This window comes from Pagrus major, chromosome 21, assembly GCF_040436345.1.
Source record: "Pagrus major chromosome 21, Pma_NU_1.0".
In the NCBI taxonomy this organism is placed as follows: Eukaryota; Metazoa; Chordata; class Actinopteri; order Spariformes; family Sparidae; genus Pagrus; species Pagrus major.
In genome coordinates this window covers 15167428-15189038 of record NC_133235.1, presented here as the reverse complement: position 1 = coordinate 15189038, position 21611 = coordinate 15167428, and the positions used below count along the sequence as shown (strand labels likewise).

At 39.9% G+C, this 21611-nt stretch overlaps 1 protein-coding gene across 1 annotated transcript in view; it reads right to left on the bottom strand.

Annotated features, from left to right (window-relative positions):
* The window catches only part of ak5 (adenylate kinase 5), a 75406-nt gene that overhangs the window by 18555 nt on the left and 35240 nt on the right, over positions 1–21611 (bottom strand). The window contains exons 7-10 of the mRNA XM_073492083.1: positions 16042–16132; positions 10051–10124; positions 3107–3152; positions 874–918 (exon numbers count right to left, since the gene is read on the bottom strand). Of these exons, the coding sequence (XP_073348184.1) occupies positions 874–918; positions 3107–3152; positions 10051–10124; positions 16042–16132 (256 nt within the window). The remainder of the gene's footprint in view (positions 1–873; positions 919–3106; positions 3153–10050; positions 10125–16041; positions 16133–21611) is intronic.

The following is a 21611-nucleotide window of genomic DNA, read 5'->3' as shown; positions in this document are numbered from 1 at the left end:
TACATTAACTCATCTGCTGCACCTCAGCACAATGAAGAAGCACATGTTTTTGTGTCAATTTACTTTTGTTTTTCACTTTTATTTCACTGCATTTTCATAGCAATTTTTAATGTAAACCTGGAAAAAATCCATCTTATATTTCTAAATTTAAGTGATGCAAGTAACAAATATTTTCATGAGGCTATAGCCATCATAATTAGAAACTGCCAGTGGTGAAAACAAAGTCCCAAGTCAGTTACTGGTGAGAATCAACGAATTCAAGTCAGTTATAGAAAATGTAACGTCAGCTCTATAGTTAGAATAAAGTAAAAATAAAATGATTCACCCATTAGCAGCAGCATGATGAATAAACATACAGTTCTTATGAAAATAAACTTACATCTTGCACCGCAGCTCTTCTCTAGAAATAATAATCAATGTCTTGTTTTCTAGCGATGAACTGCTTTGAAATGAGCTGTGAATTTGTACAAGAAGTTTTACGTCAGAACTTTTTAAATAACTTCATTAAGTTCTTCTTCTGTCGTCTGAAATGAGTGAGACCCTCTGAGAACATATCTCTGTCGTTTCCCTCTCTGGCTACGCTCCTGAACGCAGCTTTTTCATCAGAGCTGCAGTCTGAGTTCAGTTAGCTCGAAACATGCAGAAAAATGTCAGTGAAGCTGATCAACAGGTTGGTGGTATTCTGTCTTTTTCTGCTATTCTGTGTGTATGAGCCCAGCCCAGCAGTCAGCAGCTGCTCATTATTATCCAGTCTGTGTGTGTCCGTGTGTGCTTTCAACTCCATCTAATGAGAAAGAATCCAGCAGTGCTGAGGAGTGTGTGTGTATGTGTGTGTGTGTGTGTGTGAGAGAGCTCTCCGTTACATGTACATACCCATTATGAAGATGACCTTTGGTTTCTTCTGTTCTGTACAATAACCTGTCAGGGGAAAGAAATTCGTAGTTTAACATGTGGTGAAGATCAACATATGTGCAGCATACTGTACACATACAGCATACCGCGTGCACACGCACACACACACACACACACACACACACACACACACACACACACACACACACACACAAATAAATCTGCCTGCATACTTTTAAAAAAATCTTTTTTACACACATAGCCAGTGGTTGTGAATGTAATGCATGTAATGTAAGTGCTCCCAGTAACATTTGTTCTGAATGTGTATTGAAGTAGCAGATCACATGGCATGGTTAAGCTAGATTTTTGAAAGAAAGAAACCTTATTCTTATTTTAATTTTATTCAAAATGTCTCTCGTATTACTTTTACTTCTGCATACTTCCTCCACTGCTGTTGAGGAACACAGTCACTGAAAGAAATGAATGCAAACATTTAAATCTTTAAATGATGCATTATTATGGACCAATCTGTTTTTCTTGCAAGACCTGCACTACTCTGCCTCTGGCGTGTGGCTATTGTTTCTCCGTTATGAAACCTCACCCACTTCAGTATAATGAAAGCCATGACGGCATTGTGGAAGTGGTATATTTCGTGCTAAATGCATACATCATGTTTTTTGGTGGGAGAAGGCAAGAAACGTGGTGAAGTTCAACTGCTAGGCGCCTTCTTCCCTTTGAAAAATCTCAGAAAAAAATCTGAGAGAGACTTTTGTGGCCCTGTAGTATGTTGGACAAGGTCAGTGGACCACGATAAATTTACTGTTAAAACAAGAATTAGCTAGCTAGCGTGCCTGTTCCCAGTTGTATGTACAGTGGTTGTCTACTGTTAATGGGTTGTTTCTTGCCATTGGTTTGTAAAACAAACAGCCAGCGGATTGTGAACTTTAGTTTACCTGGTAAACACACCGACCTCTTCGGCTGTCACAGCTGAAATGTCTTTGGGCTCGTTAGGTAAAGCGGAAAGGCCCGTTGTTCACAATGTGGACCAGCAGCTCGCTTTGCCAACACGTTCCAACTCCCAGCTCATGAAATTCGGCAGCTTGGTCAGTGCCCTAAAGCTTGAAACTATGATGCTTTACCTTACCCCCCAGCACTAGTTTATCAAGTAAAAGGCTCCACGGTCAAGTTAGCACTATTACGTTCCTATTACGTTTGGTGAGACTTTAAGAATAAAGGCTCTGGGGTCAAGTTTGCAACAATGCATAACATAAAATGTCCGATGTAAGTTACGTCAGTTATGTAACTCTGAGTGACTCAGAGTGGAGTAGCAGGAGACCTGGCAGGAGGCTGAATAAGCTGGTGTGTTTACCAGGGAAACTACATCTCAAAAACGGCTGTCAGCATCGCAAGATGAACAGACACAACCTGAGCTGACATGACTATGAGTTACCAGTTTGAGCCAAGCACAGAGAACACAACCAATGCAAGGGCTTACCAGAACAGCAGTGGGATCTATAATGATGGTAAAATGATGGCATTAACTGGAGCATTCTCTCAATTAGTAAACTAGCAGTGGGAACAACAACAATGATACGACATAAGGGTTGTAGAATGTGTTGAAAGTTTCACTGTATACAAAATGTATTCATTTTATAAACGTGGCTCATGCAAATTTGACAGCCGACGTCTGGAGTAAATGCAGCGTTTGTGCTCCTTTAATCAGGCTGGTGTCTTCCTCCTCCTCCTCCTCTCTGTCCTGTGGCAAGGTGACGTTAGCATAGTGACAGCTAGCTGACGAGATTAACATCAGGACTAACAGTGAATCAACAGACGAGCCCTCCTCCCTCTCCATTACACAATACTGTTGATGTAGAGCAACTGTGATGAAAACATACACACACACTCACCCACGCACGCACACACACACACACACACACACACACACACACACACACACACACACACACACACACACACACACACACACACAGAACTGCCTGGAGAAGTTCATTCAGACATCTGGTTACATGACAGATGTGGCATTTACTGAAATGGAACAATATGGCTGTGATGAAATTCTGGTTTATGAAAGAAGACAGAAAATATGTAACTGCTACTGTAATAAAAGTTTGGTTGATTAGATGTGGTGTTGTGTTCTGTAGCTCATAGAGGAAGGCAGGGAGCGTGTTCATGTGTACGTGGTTTGACTGTTGACACAGACAATCTGTCAAAATCAATCAGTCCATCGACTCACTTTCCGTGGCTCCTTCAGCATACCCAGTTTCTTCCTCCTCTTCAACCTGGAAAAAGAGAAAGATTCAGACATTGTTCCATCGTTTGTTTTACGTATATATATCCTATTTTCTTCTTTGTCACCCTCTCGAAGCAAATTTGAATGAGAACTTGTGATAAAGGAAGAGACCGACACAACGTGGACAAAACTATGTGTGCCATTGTTAAGCTCAGTGTGGTGGCTCTGGTCTGCACCACCTTGTCTGACTCTTCCTAACTCAAACATAGGAGTATTTCAAATTTGTATACTTAAACTGAAATGCAATTTATAATAAGTTTTTTTCTTATTTTAGTATTTAGAGAAACTGCAGTTTTTGGCACTTGTTTATTTAGCCCCAAAGGTTGCTGCTCGACTAAGACCAGAAGCATGATGTGTCCTTACTACTACCTTAATACTTTTGGCCATGAAATGTTGTGCAAAGGGGAAAGAGTAAATTGAACAAGTGACACAAAGAAACTGTCTTAAAAAAGTGCATAGCACTGAGTAAACCCTCAGTCTCCCTGGAGCAAACACACACACTGAGCCTGGAGGAAGCCTGAAACTCTCAGCAGCCTCATTCACTGAATCATCATTATAGAGTTACAAACAGATGCCAGAGTCAAACCGGGGCACGAAACATCGGCTAAAAGACATTTATCTGTTTCGTGATTCATTCGCTCTAAGCGTCGTTCATATATTTGAGACCATTTTTAAAAAGAGTATCTCCCAAGTCTCATTGCTGCAGATTTCCATGGTTATCCTCCTCAGCTTTGGCCATCAGTATAATTCTGGCACAAACTATCTGATAATGACTCCTGTGTTAGCATTAAAATATCACGTATTCTTAAGATTTAACAGCCTGATGGCACACTGATATTAAGAAAGAATGATTTCACTGAGATCACTGCTGATCTTTGTGAGTGTCCAGAGCAGGATAATGTTCAGAGCCATGACAGAGATAAGAGCAGAAATTCTTTTACCTTACTTAGCCAAAGAAAAAAAAAAAAAAATCATTTTGTTCTCGTTTATTATTAGCTTTGTTTTTTAATAAATGGAGATAAATCGTTCCCTGAAGGCGAAGATGGTTCAAAATTGAAATGTTAATGGATCATTTAAAAGGCAAGCAGAAACTGATCAGTCATGAAAACACCAAGCTGTGAGAGAAGAGAGGGAATGTCACAAATACAAATCAGATTTTGAGAATCTAATAATGTTTGCTGGCAGTAGAAACTATTAAAATCATGCCACACACTTACAAAAATCAGACTGGAAACATGTCATCTACTGTCTCTACAAGCCATGTCTCTCAGGAATGCAGCTACGTGCTTCATCACCTCGATGTTTCCTGTTACTTCCCACCGAAAAGCAATTGAATGTGTGAAAACGGAGCATCCGACATCACATTTGAGCGAAAAACATCTAATATGCACATAAATGCAGCGTGAGATTACCGTCTGCCGACTTAGTGTGGAAGGAAAAACATGTTATTATTCTCATTTTCATACTATGTCCAAATAATTTAACTGAATTGTTTTTGCATTTTATGAAAGAATGCACATCCTGGTGTTATATCAGGTGCAAAAGGGCAAAAATAATATCAAGAAAAATACGTCTGCTCACTGAAAAGATAATATGTACTCTGAGAAAAAAAGTTTAATTTATTAATTTATTATTTATTTAATCATCCAGTGGCTGGCGTGTAAGTGGCTCAGGGGAGAGAGGAAAGACTAAGGAGTGGGTCTCCTGTCCAGGCGATCACTCGCTGGCTGCTGTAGGCTCCGGGCGGGCATTGAAGCTCATATTACTGAGTGTTATATGAAAAATAAAATTACATAAAAGCATATGTGATCGTAGTTTGTTGCTATTGCATGGCCATTTAAAAATGGAATACTGTGTTTTGGACTAAATATTTTACTGAAATTGATCTACTGAATGATAAAGAATGAGAGGCGACAATATTTGATGCATGAAAGATCAGGACGCTTCATTGGTGAGTTGCCAAAACTTTTGAAATGCTTGTTTGTTTGATTGTGTGTCGATTGTAACGGCCTGATGTGGTTTCATCTTGAAATGCTTGGCATGAATTGAATCACTAGAATCTAATCTTTTTAATGATATATGGCATGAGTACCCATTTAACCTGAGGAGTTGTGTCTATGTCGCCTAGACATAGTTGTTTTGTCATGCAGATGAGCTGGACAACCCAGATTATGTTGTCCTGGAGCTAGAGGTGCATCAGATCAGTAAACGCTCCTAAAAACTGTACTGGATGATTAAACCGGTCCTCAATTAAAAATCTCAAGAAGAAGATAATAGACAGGATTACAAAAAAGGTCCAAAGAAATCATTATTCAGTCCGTGAGAAGATGCAGTTCTTCATCCAATAGCTTCAATACTTCCAACCCTACAGTAGGTGGATCGTTGGTGTATGTCACTTAAGTAACTATAATTTTCTGTCCTCGTTCTCAGACTGCAGCCAAAGAATGAAACTGACTTTTCTTGTATTTTACAGAGCAATTTTTCAGTATGGGGACGGCTGACTGTCAGTACACTAACAGCTTGGCATCATGCAGACAGACGATTGCAGGAAAAAAAAGAAAAACAACCTCCCTTGACATTTCTATCTATTACTGGCTCTGACCTCATACTGCTCTGAAACTGTCTTCTAATGGTTGTGATTTAGACATGTGGCTGCTGGCAGAGGGGTCATAGTGAAGTGGAGATGCAGTTACACTCAGAGGAGACCCAGACTGAAGTGAAGCAGAGCTCTGTTCGTGTTAAATAAATGCCGTCAGTGTGGGGGAGTGCTGGGTGCCAACGACGAGCCAGCTTGGCATGTGGGTACACCAACTGGTCGGATGAGTCAGAGAGAGGGAGAAACACATGCACAGCACGCATTGCTTACACGTGATGGAGGCAAGATATGCGTATAAACACACACAAACACTAGTTTCTTAATTCCTGGGAAGTTGATGTTCGTATGTGATACACACAACACATGTCATAAACACACACTCCTACGCAAACATTCAAAAACAACAGCTAAAGCCTGTATCCATGTTCGCAGCTCTGTGATGCTGCAACGCTCATTACACACCGTGCCGCAAAACTGTTGAACGGATGGAGGCGAGACAGTGTTTCCTCTTTCTCTTCCAATAACTGCTGAGATATTTCCTTCAGGACCAAAGTGATGGACCAATCAACTGACAGACCGTCATCCCTACAGTCCAATATTGCCAAGCAGTCAGCTCAATAAAATGCAACATTGTTGGAGGGTTAGTCTAAAAAAACTAGTAATATTAAAGAAGTAGCTATTTCCATTTTATGCTATATTATGCTTCTACTCAACTACATTTCAGAGGGGAATACTGTAGTTTTTACTCCACTACATTTACAAGATACAAGATTCGAACAAAACAAAAAAGTAAAGATATCATTTTAAAATATTTCTTTGGTGAAGGTGGAAGTCACCTATATAAACAGATATTGAATAAAAGTTTTAAAATATCTGATATTAAAAATACGTCAGCATCAAAAGTAATTTCCTTTTTTCAAATCCCTTTGCCGTTAAAATATATTCATTTAAAATACGCTACTTTGGCTATGATGCAGAATGTAATCTGCAAAATAACTAGTAACTACAGTATAGTTATGTGTAGTGGAATAAATTACAATATTTGCCTCCTTAGTGGAGTGGAAGTATGAAATAGCAGAAAATGGAAAAACTCAGTACTTGAGTAAATGTACTTAGTTACATTCCAACACAAGGTTGTGTAAGGACATGTAGTTTGTAGTCCATTTTATGTTACTAATAAAACAGAAATAAATGCATTTATGATTAATAAGTCCCCAAAATAAAATGTCTGTGATAACTTACATACAAGTTACTTTGCAGGTTCAGTTATTCATACATCAACTCAACTAATCAACTAATAAGTAATGATGCAGTCTAGATAATGTAAATACATAACTACTACTACGAAGATGAGTTGTTGACAGGGAAGAGTGAATTTTCTCAGCAAATGTGGAGGCTGTCTGGAATTTGGAAATTAAAAATAAAATCAAACGAGCAGGACAGCAACAAAATTTATCTCTCCAATATTTACTCCTGCTATAATTCTCTCACATCAGACTCTGAGTGAGTCACCTGTGTGATCTAATCAAATAAGCTGCGGCGGTCGCCCTCAACTCATTAGATTCAAACCTCAGGACAAAAATATTGAACCATCATGTCTGTCAAAATGAACCTGGAGACGCTCTGGGGGGTTGAAAAACTCATCATCATTAGGTAGCGGCTTTGTGATGTGCAGCACAATTTGCTACGACGTAGCGAGACGAAACGACGTAAAGGACGTAACAAGGCAGAGAGGGAGACTGGAATGATGACAAAAGGCATGTTAGTGTCTCATATCTGCAAAGACCCTGCAGCCCTCTGCCTTTTCCCAACCCAAAATGTTGCTATTTGCCGTCCTGATAATGTTTACTATCTTTCTGGTGCGTTTAGGAACAGCTGGAACAAATCCTACTGATTCTACCTTTAAGTTTTAAGTTTAATAGTCTTTGAATTATATTAATATGATGTGAGGTTCAGTTAACTTTGCACAGAAATGTCCTGAGGGAAACTTTTATACTCTGAGCACATTTCAGAACCTGTACTTTATTACTTTTACTTGAGTAAAGAAGTTAAACCAGTACTTCTACTTTTAAAAGAGTTTTATTTTTACACAAGTAGCTGCACTTCTGCTTGAGTAAAGTGTGTGTGTACTTTTGACACCTCTGATCCAAACAGTAAAATCAGAGAGAGGATCTTGTTCTTTGATTCTGAAAGACACGACAGCCTGATATTTAACTTTAGAGGTTAAAAAGATTTGTTTTGTTTGTTTATGTTTAAAGATTTATGCATGTAAACATTATTTTTATTAAACTGATACATTAACATTGTTTACATTTAGCCAGCTATTAATGGGAATAGGACAAATATACCATCAAATAATAAAATGGACTTACAGCCACACAAGATGTTGTTTCATCAGGACTAAACGAGAAGTGGTAAAGAGCAACAACTAATTGGAGGGAAATATTCATGAGATCTGACACCGGGAACCCAAAAATAGCCGCTCGGCCCTTCTGTCCCACTCCTCTGCCACCTTCTGCGGATCAGCACGCTCACAAAATCCATCTCCTCCTCATATCTGAGGGCACAAATATGGGATGACAAGGCTGCACGCCGTCTTCGTTCCACTTCACAGAAAAGGGTGTCACTGCTCGCCACAGGAAGTGCTGCACAGTGACGTCGCTGCCTTCAACGAGCCGGCTGCTGTTTTTGTTTTGTTTGCACTCCCCTCGTCCTTGAGCCGCTCTGTGGCTTCCTCTACAAGGACTACCGCTGTATTTTATTGATAGACCAACCAGGCTTCATCCTGGCTCTGAATGTGTCTGAATGGTGATGAGTAGGTGACACTGGTCAATAATAATCGACCAGTTCTCTCTTGTCTGTCATGACTGAGAGTGTTTTATTAGGAAATTACGGTTGGTCATGGAGCCCAGGAGACTCGCAGCAGGATGTTGTCTGACAGGTAACACCCGGCTGTGAGAGTAATTGTGAACAGGGCTGGTGAAGATTAAACACTGTGACGAGCTCTGTGGACAGTAAGAGATGCATATCGAGGCTGAGGATAAATGACTGCAGCCTTTGATACATTAGGTATCTGCAGCAATAATGGTTTCATAGTTCTGATCAGGGTTCAGTCTGGGCTGATATTTTGTGCCAATATTCTGACCTGATGATGCACCATCAGTGTCCGATAATGAACAAAGTAGATTTGTATTTGCCAGATGTTTCTTAAGGCTGGAACATGCAATATGGACTGTATACCTGTGGTGGATAGTAGCTAAATACATTCACTAGTACTGTGCTTTTGCAATTTTCATGGCTGATTCCTATTTTCAATTTCGGCAGATTCCGATTTTCTTTCAACTTTTTTGCTTCCGCTTAGCATTCTGAAGTAAATACTGATTGCACAGAGGAATGACTGTAGAAAAATGTCACCATCCACGTATAGATTGGTTCCCTATAAGCCTCACTTTCACGAAGCTGTTCTGTCTGCCATCCAACACATCCTCATACCTAAACGACTGAACAGGTCGGGATAACTGTGGAAGCTCTACACTCTCGCTGATGGAGGAGGCAAAGAAAGTGAAGAGGGAGAATGATAGAAACCAAGGTAAAACAAGAGCGAATGGACGGGGATTCACTTGATCAATATCACAACAGCCCTTTAATTGCCATGGCTAGTGGAGCGATTAATTTTACTACTGCGTTGGTTATTTTCTCTAATAGTATCAAACATATTTCAGTTGACATGACCCCAGCATTCATTTTTTTGAATAGTATCTCCCGAGTGTGAATTCAATGTACTGTATAGGGGTGAAACGTCATGCTGTTGAAAGAGAGAATACGCCTTTAAAACCCATCTCAGAAAACTGTAGAACAATAAAGAACCTCCATCAGGCAGAAAGAAAAAACCTTGAGTTGGAGAAATTAAGTAGAAGCTAAACAGAAAAGATGTATAGAACAAGGCCAAGAGAGCTGAGCAATTTGTTTGCAGACACTCGGAGGAGGATGGGAAATGAGACAGAGGGTCAGGGTTATGCTTCACTGCAGCACCAGGATCGCGTGGAGGAATCATGCTCGTCTGCACCCTCGCCAAGTATTACACAACAGCATTCTCCTATTCTGGACATGTGCTTTGCTGAATCATCCAGCCTTTGAATCGAGATCACCACTTGCCATTTTTGAAAATTTAAAAAAATGTCATAATGAAAAGATAAAACGATTACAGAAAAGTTTCTCTTCTTCAAAATAAAAAAACAGCAGACACACAAAAGTGTCAGATCACCGTCCACATTCAATCATGAATTCTTACCTCTTCGTACTTGCAAGCAACATCTGCCAGGCTGCTGGTTTCCCCCAGTACACTGAGATCCAGCTCACTGGGACCTGAACACAGGAAAGCAAAACAATCATCAAACTGTGATGGGAACCAGAGATTCTGTTCATTCACTTCAAATTACTTATTTTAAAGGAGGTGGCACGAGTGTCGGCCATTTCAAGATTAACTGTGTAACTAAAGATTTTAAAACAGACACTTTAGTGACCTATATTCTGTCGTTATCATTCATGCAACATTGATCTTCATTTGTCTTATGGGCAATTTAGTTCCAGCCTTCATGAGTGCCACATTTAATTAGTCTCAATGTTTTTTGTAACACGTGTCTTCTACATTCAAACTTTCAGCATTTCAACTAATGATTATCTTAATTTTCTAACAGTATTTGTCTTGAAGCCCATTGTGATGTCTTCAAAATGTATTTGAACAGTTCAAACCCCAAAGATGACCTGTAGCTGCTCCTATTAGCTGGAAAACACAATGGGTCCACATCATATGGCCTGAAATGGTCAAGGTTAAAATTTATTAACACTTACTTTACACTTACTCTATGCATATAACATAGTCAAAATCAAGTGCTTAGGTGGGAAAACAGCCTATTTCGAAACTACATAAACTAAATTTCCAAGTGTATGGCTTTCAAAACTGTAATAAATTAAATATCACTGGATTTGAAATCTCATTGGCTACATGACGCATCAATTATCCGGAGGCTGGCGTGTCAGTGGCTCAGGAGAGAGGACAAAGAAGAGAGAGTGGGTCACTTGTCTACATGATCACTCATTGGCTGTTGTAGGCTCTAGGGTGGGCTTCGATGTGTTTGTATTGTTTGGCGAACTAGCTGATCATACTGATCATTTCAATTTTAAAACCTTCATAGTTTTCAAAAGTCACACCTCATGTCTAGAAAATGTAAATATAATCATAATCAGCACAAGTCAGGTCTCATTAAAGATCAAACATTCAGCAGATTGTTTGTAAAGAACATGTTTCGTACATACTGTCAGCTGCCAAATCACATCACAGTAAATTACATTACTGATTTACTGTCAGTTGGTGTCATGTGCACCACCACCACCACACGCAGCATCAAACCTCCAGATGTAAACAGCTGAACATCTGGACTTTGATGTGCAGTCTGTGCAGCACAATTTAAAGAGGACCATAAAATATCCACAATCGAGGTTAATTTTGGCCTCATTGACTCTTGAACCTGAACTGAACCGGAACGTCCTGTTGTCAGAAAGCTGCCGAGGGTGATGCTGTGATAAACTCTAACACATAGCATCTTCATTCCCTCTGCCGGGTGGAAATGGGTCGTGAATAACACTTCCCCTCGGCAGATTTTCCTGCATTTCCTGCATGCCAGCGCCCGCCTAATAGAGAACTGGGTTAGCGTCTGTGAGGATGCAGCTTCAAACGAGTCCAGAGAGAGGGCAGCTGTGAATTTCTTACATGCATTATTTTAAAAGACCTCAGAATGCACCAGATTTGCAGTGAAAATCAACCAACAACAACAGAAATCGGCCTGTGCCCTCCCTGCAGTTCATAACTTAAGCATCAGCAGCATGTCATCTCTCCCTTGGAAAGTGAGGGGCTGAGGTATGACAGCGTGGACATTTTTGTTTTGCTGTTGAGGCCGGTGATGTCAGGTGGCCGAGGCTGCAGTCGTCAGCAGCACTTCAGGTCGGTCCACATGTGCTGCTGTGATAATCATCCTCTCTCTTGTGAAAATACGCCACTAGAAGCAGCAGACGGACCTGGAGGCAACAGTTTGCTCAAACTACTGCCAATCTATTTCTGTTTCCCACAGCTTTTCCTTACACTCTTCTATGCGAGCAGATTGATGAAATTTACCCTTCCTCTCTGAGAGGATATGAGGTTGAAGCTACAGATCGCACACATGTGGCCGGGATATCAGATTTTTCCGATGTGTAGTTTCAAGGTGCAGAAATGGACCTTTTCATCGTCCTTTCAGTGTGCACTCCACTCTGAATGGAACACCTATTGAGATGCTCTATTATACAGACAACATATGCAGAAGGATGTCTTGACAAATGCACAGATGTCACGCTGCTCTTAGATGCAAAGTGGGCTACATAACTGCTGTATATAAGTAGACTGTTATTTCAGTCTTCAGTAAATCATGCCCTAAATGAGGAAAAGATCTTCTATAACAGCGAGTAACATATTATCTTAAAAACAATATTATTCTCACAGTAGAAATCGTTTCTCTGTTCCTTAATGAGAATCTAAACGTTTCTCATTTTTCCCAAAGATTTATTTTTGAGATTTCTTGAGCTCTCTCAAGTGGTACAAGTACACCTGCGGCTATTTGGTGGTTCAGCGTCCTGTCATGACTGCTCTCAAGCATGCGGAGAGGAGCTGCAGGAGTGTGTCACGTAGCTGTCAAGTAGCACAAAGCAATTTTGATGTCAAGGATCACTGGAAATGTGAGCCTCCATCATATTAAGTGCCTGGCCTTCATCACCTGGCGTACAGATTCAAAAGAGAAGCTGTCAATTGTTTTTTATCGATGACTTGTGGGTCAAATGTCTGTCATAATCATACCACGGCCAAACTGTCTTTAACTGTCCGTTTACAGCTCTGTTTGGCCGCTCACTCACTAAGCTGGTCTTCTTGTTGGGCAGGAGTCCTGCTCTCGTCTGTATCTAAACATGTTTTCTCCTTCTGAACTATTCTGAGGTGCCATATGTTCTCTCATGGTGTTTCTGCACCTCGTGACACGATCCTCCATTCCTTCCCGACTGAGTCTGTTTGGGCAAATCTGCTCCAAACTGTTCATCACAAAAACGCCCAAGTGTTTTGGCGGAGTGCTTTTAAAACTGGTGATTTGATTGGTGGTTAGCCTACTAATAACCATCGTACGTGACATATTCTTCCTACGCAGCCTCCTGCTGTGCTGCAACTGTGCCTGAACAGAATGAACCATAAACATTAAACAAGCCAAGTAGATTTATAAAGCCCAAAAGCACAAGTTGTTCTTAGAGGGTTTTATGATCCGCACAAACATTAGACCATCAACAATCTGGCAAAAAAGTGGAGGAACCTCGGACAAAGAAGTCTTCTAAGATGATCAAATTTAAAACATGTTGCACAGCTTTTCATCAGTTCACCATGCTTTATCCACTGAACTGAAGGGATGATTTATTATATTCTAATAGACACACATTGAAGACACACACTGGTCTGTTGTGTGTGCCTTTTCAAAGTAACAACTCTTCATTTCAAATCCAATTGACATTTGTGACAGTGCTATCAACAAAAAATCCAGCCTTGGAACAGAGCCTAAGGCCTGATTTATGACGGCCCAGGATAAAATTTTGGCAATTGACATTTGTACAAAACGTGTCATAGGGAGTGGAGGGGTGGTGGAGTTACAGATGAGGAGGCCAAATCAGTGACTGCAGTTTGAGACTGGATATTTTTAAGGAGCCAGCTGTATTTAAGCCAAAACATGATCTTTTCCCTTTCCACTTAACTAAGTGGTTTTTGTGTGTAAACCTAACCCGAGCATAAACACAGTGTTGTCACAAGACAGAATTAAAACTGAACTTAAAGAAAGGCATAGTTTCAACGTATCTGTGGTTTGCAGTAATGTACCTTGCCAACATTCTGACAATTTATCATGGTTTAACAAAGAGGACCCAAAGGCGAGACACTGAGGCAGAAGTAACTGAACAAAAGGCGAGCTTTAACCACACAAAAGCTGAAAATCCAAATCCACAAAATCCCAAAATAGAAGAAACAAAGGGCAAAACTCCAGAAATCCAAGAACAAAAGAAAAGTACACCTGGAGAATTTTGTCAGGTGGTGGACACCGTCATACTTTGTTGCACAGTGTGCTGGTGTAGTCACACTGAGTCACACTAACGTCTCCATGGAGGCGTGCCATTCAACAGTTTGGTCTGTTGGATAAATACAGTATACTGATCGGGATGATATAATGTAACAGACATGTTGCTTGAGGATAACGTCTGCTTTGGAGACAACTGAAACATTTGACCAAAACTTCACGCTGCTTTTTGATTTCTGTTGAGCGACATAAGTGTTGCGTACCCCACCATAAATGAATCTTTACTCAACAGTACTCCTCGTGGCTTGCTTCATGTGTGAAGTTAAGATCTGTATTCTTTGGAAAAATAGTTAATAGCATTTGTTTGTGTTTAGTTTCCAACTGTAAAAAGTCCTGCTACCTTCTAAATAACCTCCTGTAAAACAATGTATTATTGTTTCGTGTTGATTAGTGAGCTTCAAAGATGCTGTCAGGCTAATTTTGTCACCTTTAGCCAGACTAGCTGTTTCACCATGCAGGTCCAGTCTCAATGCTAAGCTAAGCTAACAGGCTGCTGGCTATACCCTTCGATTTAACAGAGAGATATGAGAGTTGTATTTATCTTTTCATGTAACACTCGTCAAGAAATCAAATAAGTGTACTTCCCAAAATATAGAACTATTCCTTCACTAACCACTTAAAAGGGAACTGCAGCAAAAATGTTTGTTTAAATTAAGGAACATTTGAGAATATATCACGATTAGATTTCTAGAAGTTTCAGGTATCTGCCAGAAAATCACGAAGTAAAGATTTTAACCAGTCCTTTTCCAACTGACTGCCTAAAAACATTGAGCAGCATTTTGTTAAACCAAAATGTGCTACAGTAAAACAGTGAAGCAGCCTGTGCACCACAAAATACGTGGGATTTCTGTTCTGCTTTGGAACGGTTACACTTCACACCTACACTTGATTATCATGAAAATAATGACTGCTCTGCTACCAAAAACCAGGCGTACTTTGCCAGCTCAGTTCTGTGCCAACGTTAACATTTTTCTAAAACCTTTCTGATGTCTATCACTTATGAAATCACAGCAGAAACACCTGCAGAGCGCTCACTGATCATATCTATTAAACCAACATTCAGTCAAAGAAGGTCAGGAATCCGTCTGCCATATTTTCAAACAGTAAATTATCAGGTCTTACATAATTCATATAGTCTCTTGCCATCTGCCTGATCAAAGATTCATTCTAACCTTGTTCAGTATTTCTCACAAAGCGTGGCTGACCCTGCTGCACTGGTTGCTGTGCCAGCTCTGGTGGTAGGTGGGTGATGTTTATGGCTTCTCTCTTCTTGTGTGTGGATGTTTCTACACTGAACACATGTACCAGTAACTCCGAAAAAGCAATACAAGCCCTGAGGATGTTCTTCACTCTGACTGCTGGAGTTTTGGTGCATATCCGTTGCATCATATTTCATCATCATTTGGCCCAAAGATTGGCTTTTTTCTTTGCCTGTCTCTGGGTTGGATTCTGACTTATCCAGGTCAGGCAAGTCATAAAATTAAAACTATTTTTCATGGCAGAGTGCTGGAGATTAATTGAGGAGTCTCACCGCCTGAGGAAAGAAGCTGCTCTGAAATCTGGAGGCACGGCAATAAAGCAAAGTTAACTTCACTGTTGTTTCACCATCAATATATTACAGTTATTAATCTTAAAGCTACTACAAGGAGTTTTTAACTGGTTATGAAGCAATCTCAATTTATCCTGAAGCAGAGCCAGTCCAAGGTTTATGGGGCCTTAAGCAGAATTTGATTTGGGGCCCCCCTCCCCCAGCTAAACGCACCACCCACCTCTGCACTGCCAATATTAACTATATATTGTCCATGCTCCAGCGTTTGTCCATTGTGCATCTAACACAACCCTTTCTCTTTGGCATTTTTCAGCTTTCTTATCTGACATATTGATGTGGCAGATGGGAAATCTGGGACTGACCAGTTACCAAGCTCATTTTTCATGCACTTTTGATCTAGATCTGCAAGGTAACTAGTAACTAAAGCTATCAAATAAATGTAGTGGCAATAAAGCTCTTGTTGCGCAGTTATTAAACCTCTCTGAACATAAAAAACTCCAGCGTTGTCTCATTGTTTTATAAAAAGGTGTGATCATCTCACCAGCTGCAGGCTCTTTGGAGGGAAACAGCTTGTTGTCCAGCGTCATGCTGATGTCACAGAAGACCTCCTCCTCATCTCGGTCAGCATCCAACTGAAACAAGAAAGAAAAACAAAGATCAGCTTTGACAGTAATGATAGAAAACATAGATGTACACAGAAGTCATGGAGGACATGCTCAGTGTGTTTGGCCAGCGTGACCTCCAAGATGAAACTCATTATAAGATCAAACATAAGAAACGAGCTCTGATGCAAACTACACACTCGGGTCATTTCAGATTCAGCTCACACACAAAGCTTTAATGACACTGGATTAATTAGCATCCTTTCTGTGTCAATTGGTCTCTGACTTTATTCAAAGGCCGGCTGGCTTCCTTTTGCACGTACAGTACTCGTAAATTGAGCATGAAGAATCTGCTTTGGGAGCAAACTGGAAGCTGATTGAAACAGACTTCTCCTCCTCCCTAATCTGCTCTTTGGCTGTCGCTCTGCTCTCATCAGGGGCGACGACAAGCAGCTGAAAGGCGATCTTGTGCATACGAAAGCGGATAAAATACAAACAGACTGGATATAATGTGCCTTCAGGTGTGTGATTCTCACCAGAGACAAGTAAACCAAATACAGACAATGAATGAATGTCAGCTGTGGGAGTGGAGGTCAGGAGAAATGTAAGATAAGGATAACAGCAGCAACAACCAGCTTCCTCCTGGGGTTTCCATGGTAACAACCTGAAAGAAGACAGACCGGCGTCTGCCGTCGACTGCGTAGGAGAGTCCCTCGCGTCCACCTAGTCCACCTACAGGAGAGGAGGAGAGGGGATCAAACTGAGGATTCCCCGGAGAGTGTGGCATTCGAAAATCCATCAGAGGCACTCAGACCTCTCAGTCACAGCTCAGCTCCGGCATCATGAGCAGAAAAAGCGCCCGCTGTCACACTGCAGTGTCTTTATAACCAAAATGTGTTCCTACTTCAACAGAGAGGCTCTGTATAATCCATTTACATTTTACAAGAAGTCTTTAGAGAAAAGTGTCACTTTTCAAGGACAGATTAACAGCTTTAACTTTTTAGAGAAAGCCTCGACCGTCCTCTGAACGATTCTGTGCCATGACTGTTTCTTGAGGCAGAGGACAAAGACTGGGCCTGACTGTCTGAGTCAATGTAATCAATGAGATATAGCTGTGCAATATTTGGGCTCATCCATCATGTTAACTTCACCTGCAGCGAAAAAAAATCATTTTGATGGTACAGTGTCTGGTAATAGGGTGAATGGTGTCTCTGTCTCAGCCACTCCACCCCCATCACTTGTTTCTGCACTATGTAACTTCAGTGAGAGGGTAGGATCACAGTGTTACATACATGTTTACTGCAAGATACAAGTTTAATAACACACTGTAAAAATACCCAGTTTCAACCGGAAGTCCTACAGTGGAAATGTTACTTTACTAAATGTGATGATACCTAATAATTTACTATGGTATAATAGTAAATGATTACCCATGCATTAATGTTTACCAACTTTTTTGTCTTGTAGTTGGTTGAGGTGGAGGTGATTATGGATTCATGGATTAATCTGATGAATATTTTCTTGATCAATCCATTTATTCTTATGTCATAGTCACAATTGAACCGCTTCGTGAACTCTGACACAGTGACCAATCGTAGGGCACTATGTCAGAGTTCACAAAGCGGTATAGTATATTGTACAAATTGTAAATAATCTTCTAAAATGAACAGTCCTGGTAATTTTTGGTTGATTTTTATAAGATATTTTTGTTGATTCTCTTTTCTCCCATCTTGTTACCTTAACGCCTTTTCTACCATTGATGAATGAATAAATCAGTTGTGTTTGTGCTGCAGCTGCACAGTTTTGTTTTTATTGCCGGTTATAACCCAGTTCCCACTAGTAAATCTAAAAATGTCTCAGCTCACTCTATAATCTTATGAATACTGTTATATTGTGTTGGTAGAGAGATCCTGATGCCAATGAACATCGGATGAGTGCACTGAAGTCTGGGTAGGGAGGACTGACAGTGGGTCACAGTGACTTTCCCACATAGAAATTTGGCGAGTCTACCACCACTTTACTGCTGTTACTTTTTATGACATTGCTGTGTGGGTGGAAAGTGTTTTATTTTGAGTGTTCATCCGGTAAAGAATCTATTTTGTTGTCAGACTGTGAACGGAGAGAAATGTTGTGGATCACGTATTCGTCAAATTGACCTAAAGTTACTTTCTTTCCGTGACAGGGATGCTTTTCTTTTCATTTTTCAGTTTTAGCGCAAAATGTGTTGTTTTGTCTGTTTTTTGTTTTTTGTTTTTTATTGTTTATTTATTTATTTTTTTAAATCCGTTGAATCAAACTTATGATTGTCAGTTTCCTCCTGTTTTTAGATTGAGCTATCTGTATGGATTAAGTGGGAAATTATTAATTTAAGTGAACTCCATTCAACATTCCTGAGGTCTACTGGAGTCTACGGGTTTAAGCAGCTCTTGGTGATGGATCATCTTAAAATTGACAGGGGGACCATCAATAATGTCTTCAGCTGTTTGGGTCAAAAGAATTGCTTTATCTTCATGTACTGAATATTTACATTATAAAGTATAAAAAGATTCCACCACTGTTAGCTGGTACAGAGGTAAAAAAAGCCCTCATCCATTATCGAAAAGATGTCAAAGAGGGAGACGGAGATTAAAGGAAGCAGAGGAGTCTCAAGCTTTGAGGCAGCAGCTCCTTCTGGACTTGGAAAGCCTGTTCTCAGGAAAGAGTTTGGTGCATTCAGAGTGATCCGTTTGATCATCTGAAGGACGTAACATGAAGTTCTTCAGGGTTTGAGAGGTGATTCTTAGATTCTTATAGCTTGACCAGTGCATCACAACAATATATGTCAAGTTTTCTGGATGTCACGTGAAGCTTGATGTCACTCTGAAGAGGAAAGACAAAACAAAATATATATAAAAAGATGTAAATATATATTACTGGTATTAAAGGCTTAAATAGATCAAATTCAGGTTGTTCCCAAAGCGAGCGATATCTTGATATTCAGAACACACACTTGACTGATTATTTACAAAGCCTGCATCTCATTTATATTTCAGGAATAATGATCAAATAGTTGTAAGCATCCCTGGAAAGATAAGACACTCGACCATGCGAGGTGTCTTTTGTTTGTTTATATCTTCGTGGCATCCAGCAGCATGTGGGGAGGAAGCTGAAGCTGAACTCTCGCAGGTAAAATTTAATTAGAACCGGACCTTTTTCCTAGAAAGGCAGGACCACAACAAGCTATTATCTCTCACACACTGAAATTTCCGCTGAGGCTTCATTGTGGACGTGTGTGTGTTTGATAAGCTGAGTCATCCTATGTGAAAAAACACTTTTGTTTTTGTCACTTTTTTACATATAAATCTTGTGTTTCAGATTTTCCCACAATGACAGAAACAGGAAGAATGAATTCAATGAAGTATCAAGAATTAATAGACCCGTAGACGCGTGTAATGACAATTCAGTCTTTCCAATTCAGCGTCGACAATGTGGAGTAATGAGTCATTGTGATTGTTCTTTTATAGAGTTATGCCTTCCAATATTAGACCTGACGTTTAAAATGAAATGATTACTTTCACACAAAAGCCCTTAGCTGAGCGACAGAAATTAAGCCTCCGAGGTTATTGCATTCATTAGTCAGGAAACTATTGAGTCTTGCTCTGGGGATAATTACTGAAGAGCAGGAGGAAGTTTCAACTTCCAATTAGAAGTTAATCGCATCTTTAAAATCTGTTTTTGTGCTCGGATAAGACAGACTCTGTTTACAGTTCACACATTCTGCAATGTTTTTGTTTTGTTTTAGTTCATTAGAGGATAGTTGCTGTTCAGACAACAGAACAAGGTAGCTGAAAGAAAGTCGAAGAAAGTTTATGTGATGCACCTTTTAATAAGACAGAGTGGAAAGCTGAAAATGTACATATACGTATGTAACATCACTGTCATTGTTCACTGTGATGCTTTGGAGCAAACACCTGAGACCAAGATAAAAAAAAGCTTTTAAAATGGTCAAACAACAGGTTTCTTCATTTGATATCATTGTTTTGGGGGTTTTGGCTTTTTGTCAAACAGAACAAAACATTTAAAGCTGTCGCCTAAGGCTTTGCGATGTTGTGGTGGGTAATTTGGACTATTTTTTTTAATATTTGTAGACTAAATAACAAATCAATAATTAAAAAACAATATAATTTGATGAATTAATAATGAAAACAATCATTAGTTGCAGCCTAAGTAACATGGCTAGAGACAGCTTTCCGCAATAAGCTGATTTCTTAAAGACATAGAAGAAACCTGATTTCTTCTGATAGATTTCTTCTTAAGAACCCATATTTCTGTGCAATGTAACCAGTTTTCTGATTCATGTGTGCATGAGCATGGCAAAGACTTCAGAAAGGATTAAATATAACTGCGAGAGCAGAGCCCAGTCTCTGAGTCTGTGTGCCATTTGCTGCTGAGCTGGTAGTGTGCTATGAGTTTTAAGAGCTGAAAACAGCTGCCTGCTGCGGCCAAAGAAATGCTGTGGGAGTGATGAGTGTGAACCAAAACTGTAAATTTGTTGGTCAGACAGATAAAACTCCCCATAACAGAGTGGAGCTGCAGATTCAGGTGATAATTCTCCATAGGTTCATCAATACGAGTGACTCCTTTCACATTACATATCCTCAATTGGTGCATTGCTATCATAAAAATTGTGATTAAAGCTGTTTTAATGTTTAATTTACCAACACTCCCTGATATTTCCTGAATAGACTCACACAAAATAGCCAACAAAACAAACAAATGTTAAAGTTACTGTGTTTCCCAGCAGTGCCAGAGGCCCCGGTCGGACAGAGATCGATCACTACAGGCACGGGGGGCTGAGATGTCTTTTATTTATGATTGCTAAACATTATTGATGGTGCTTATTCATTCATCATGCAGATGCTATTCCTTCTGTATTTTATAGCACAGATGGACAAATGAGTTATAATCTCCAAATGGACAGAAATTAACCAGTTATAGACACAATAGACCTCAAGGGGGGATTAATGACTAACCATCCATTACACAGCTGTGTGGTTTTATCCTTTAATGAACCACAGTGTTAATCTGTCCTCTATCCAGGATTCATCATCATCGACAGCACTTTGATGTCTCAATCAGTTTGTGCTAATGGTAGAGAGACTGTTGAAGAAAACCCCACCATACAAGATTTATGCGGATAAAAGTCTTCTGTTGCTCTACCTGAGCAGAACTGATGTTTTCTCTGCTGGCTGCGAACGAGTACACCAAGGTCTGTTCGCACTCATAAAAACAAACACAATCATGATGCACGCCCAAATTCAGTGGGATTAAATGTGGCATAAAACAACGTGTTGTTGTTTAGCAGCTCGACAGCTGAAGGTGTGAAAAGGCAAGACACACTTCTACAGGTGTCAGCTGAAGGAAAGAAAGAAAACTGTCAACATACAATCTCCGACTGAGAATCATCCTCACGACTACTGTAAATATAGCTGAAAACATTTTATCTCTGAAAGGCTCTTATGATTTGTCA